At 33.6% G+C, this 2991-nt stretch overlaps 1 protein-coding gene across 1 annotated transcript in view; it reads right to left on the reverse strand.

Moving 5' to 3' along the window:
* Nucleotides 1-420: 420 nt before the first annotated feature.
* LOC107670480 (guanylyl cyclase-activating protein 1-like) overlaps nt 421-2991 on the reverse strand; it is a 5482-nt gene continuing 2911 nt past the window's right edge. The window contains exons 3-4 of the mRNA XM_016463092.1: nt 2807-2894; nt 421-1251 (exon numbers count right to left, since the gene is read on the reverse strand). Of these exons, the coding sequence (XP_016318578.1) occupies nt 1121-1251; nt 2807-2894 (219 nt within the window). The 3' untranslated portion in view covers nt 421-1120. The remainder of the gene's footprint in view (nt 1252-2806; nt 2895-2991) is intronic.

Genomic DNA, 2991 nt, shown 5'->3' on the forward strand with positions numbered 1-2991 from the left:
TATCACCTTATACATTAACATTTCCAGTGAACTGTTCTAGATGCAATGTTTATAAAATTCTTCTAAAATCTTAAAAACAAAAAACATTATTAGTCTCTGGGGGATGAATAATTTTGATTGCAACTGTAGGCTACATACTGATTTTTTTTTTTACCTTTCCCATTTTCATGCCAGGACCAGGACCAGACAATATGGGAATAGATTCAGCTTTTTGGCTTTTATTCACTTTAAAATAACATAATTTATTCATAAGGTAGTGCAAACAGATAATTCATGATTTGAAACCATATTTTTTGTATTATTTAGTATTATTTATTTATTTAGGTAAAGCTTTTAAACTTGTAAAACTTAAAAAAAACAATTTTTAACCCTTTTCTCTAAGTAAAAGTAATGGTAACAGTCAGACAGGAAAGACAGTCCAAATGTGCAGCATACTGCATTTATTTATGTAAGGCAATGGTCACAAGTTAGAACGGTAGAACTGTAGAATTATCTAAATAATTTAGCACAAAATGTCAAAAGTCAGAATGAAGATTACATACATCAATAGAAAAACTGTACAATTATTTATAACACTGGCCCCTCCCTACACACTGTCCCCTAAACTGTATTTGGACACTTAAAGTAAGTCACATTTAAAATGCCTGTCATATTAATGTCCTGTTGATAATTTGTTAGACATTGATACATATTAACTGAGGCTTAAATGTCCACATACATTTTAGGGTCACTGTACATGCAGCAGATCATAGAGCACATCCATTGCTAAGAACATGCTTCACACGCCAGCAAATAGGACAAACGATCCATTACACCATGGATTCATCTCCTCTTGTGTCATTTCTGCCTGCAAGAATGACATTTTCAGACTTGTAGAAGTGATTCAGTTAAAAGAAGAAGGGTAAGTGAGAGCTCTGCTAACTGGATATCTGGAGGCACAGAGACAGAGAGAAAGTGTATGAAAGACAATCACAAATGATGATCACTCGTGTCCACCTCTTTGATGCTGCTAGCAGGTTTCACCCTCTATCAGGTCTGTTGTATGCTTTTAAGCCACAGAGCTGATCATCTTTAATCAGGATGGGATCCATTTATTGTGCAAAGCATCAAACATTGGCAGTCACTCCTTCTTTTTCTGCCCATTGACTATGATCTCCAGGACATGGGTGAGGTCCATCATCTTGGTGAGCATCTCCATGATATCAGGATGTTCTTTAGCTCCTGTAATGAACTCCTCCAACGTCAACTCACCTGCAAAAGTATGGGCATTAGATTATAAGAGTGAATCCTTTTCAAGGTCAGATTTGAACACAAAATTAAAAGAAGCAAAAATATATATAGTTATACATAGGGATGCACGATATTATCGGACTGATATCGGAATCGGCCGATAATGGCTTTAAATGTAAATATCGGCATCGCCAGATATGAAAAATTATGCCGATATGTCTTGCCCATAAGAGGAATACTTTAACTCACATGTGCTCAGGGTGTGCTAGTGACTAGATCACGTCAACAGTGTGGCTCATTCTTGAAGCAAAGTTTTGTCTGAATGATGATTAGATTCACTCTTTTGGATCGCTGCATTTAAACTGAGAAAGCACATACAGAATGACGCGTTTGGTGTATGAAAGCGTAAACAGTAATAGCACGTGTAGCGGCAGCGGCGGCAGCCTCCCCAGATCCTAATGCCCGTTCGGTAAGGAGTTTTAATCTGTAGGGGGCGCTGTTGGCCTACTTCTAATTAAATTAAAAGTAAAATAGCCTACACAAATAACATTTAGACTGTCTTATGATTAAATAAAGCAGTAACTGATGTCATAAAATGAGTATGTTTTGATTTAAAGGTCAGAAGCTATAGCTTACATTAAAAAAAAAATAACAAACATTTAAAATAAAATGTTAGGGTTAACTGCATCTTTCTGGGGAAAAAATGCAGCGATTGATATATTATTTATAGTTATTTTCAAAGCTTCAATGTACTGTCAAAAAACCTTCACTATTGTTTATTTAATTCTAACAAATAAGTTCTTGTTAAAAACTAACCAAAATTAAAAATATTTTGCTTATAATTTCTGCACAGAAGAGGTTTCCAAACAAAAGGAAATATATCGGTATCAGTATGAGTAGAAAAATATCGGCATATCGGATATCTGCAAAAATCCAATAACGTGCATCCCTAGTTATAAAATATACTAAATAAAAATGCAAACATAATATTGTACAGATTAATATAATATGATTTTAATAAAAAAATATATTGATTTAAATGTTAGAATGTTTTAATAAAACAACACTGGGTTTTCTTTGGGGAAGAAAAGAAAAGAAAAGAAAAGAAAAGAAAAGAAAAGAAAAAGAACAGAATGACCTAGACAATATGATTCCAAACTTTAACTGGTTATATTGGTTATATTATTGTTTATTTAGCTGTTATATTGACCTAGACTGACCTAACATTTTACCACTAGAATTTGTTCTCTGTGTATAGATGCTGTAATGAATATTCATTTTAGTCCATAACCTTGTTCTTATCCTAGTTCTATAAAGAAATCTAAACTATGACCCTTGTTAATTGTAGTAGTGGTGTTAGCCTAATAGTTTTAGATTGGGGCTGATTATACTATACAAAGGTTGCAGGTTCAATCCTGAACAGAAAAGACTTGTAGAGTGCAACACAGTTGTGACCTAAAGCACATTAAACAATACAGTGGACAACAGGAGGAATTAGTGTTATGTACATTTTTCCAAATAAAATAATCCAGTTGAAATATTATGTTGTAGGTTAATATGATCTAGAAGCTCTCACCTTCATTATTGACATCAATCCTCTCATAGATCAGAGACACAATATCATCTGGAGGGATGTCATAACTCCGGGTAATGTCCTGGATGGCCTGCGCAAAGATGAAAATATTAATATTTATTCCTTTACTAACATCACTGCCTTATTGACACAGTATAATAAAAAAAATCACTGTCTTGGAATATATA

This window comes from Sinocyclocheilus anshuiensis, unplaced genomic scaffold (assembly GCF_001515605.1).
Source record: "Sinocyclocheilus anshuiensis isolate Anshui unplaced genomic scaffold, SAMN03320099.WGS_v1.1 scaffold513, whole genome shotgun sequence".
In the NCBI taxonomy this organism is placed as follows: Eukaryota; Metazoa; Chordata; class Actinopteri; order Cypriniformes; family Cyprinidae; genus Sinocyclocheilus; species Sinocyclocheilus anshuiensis.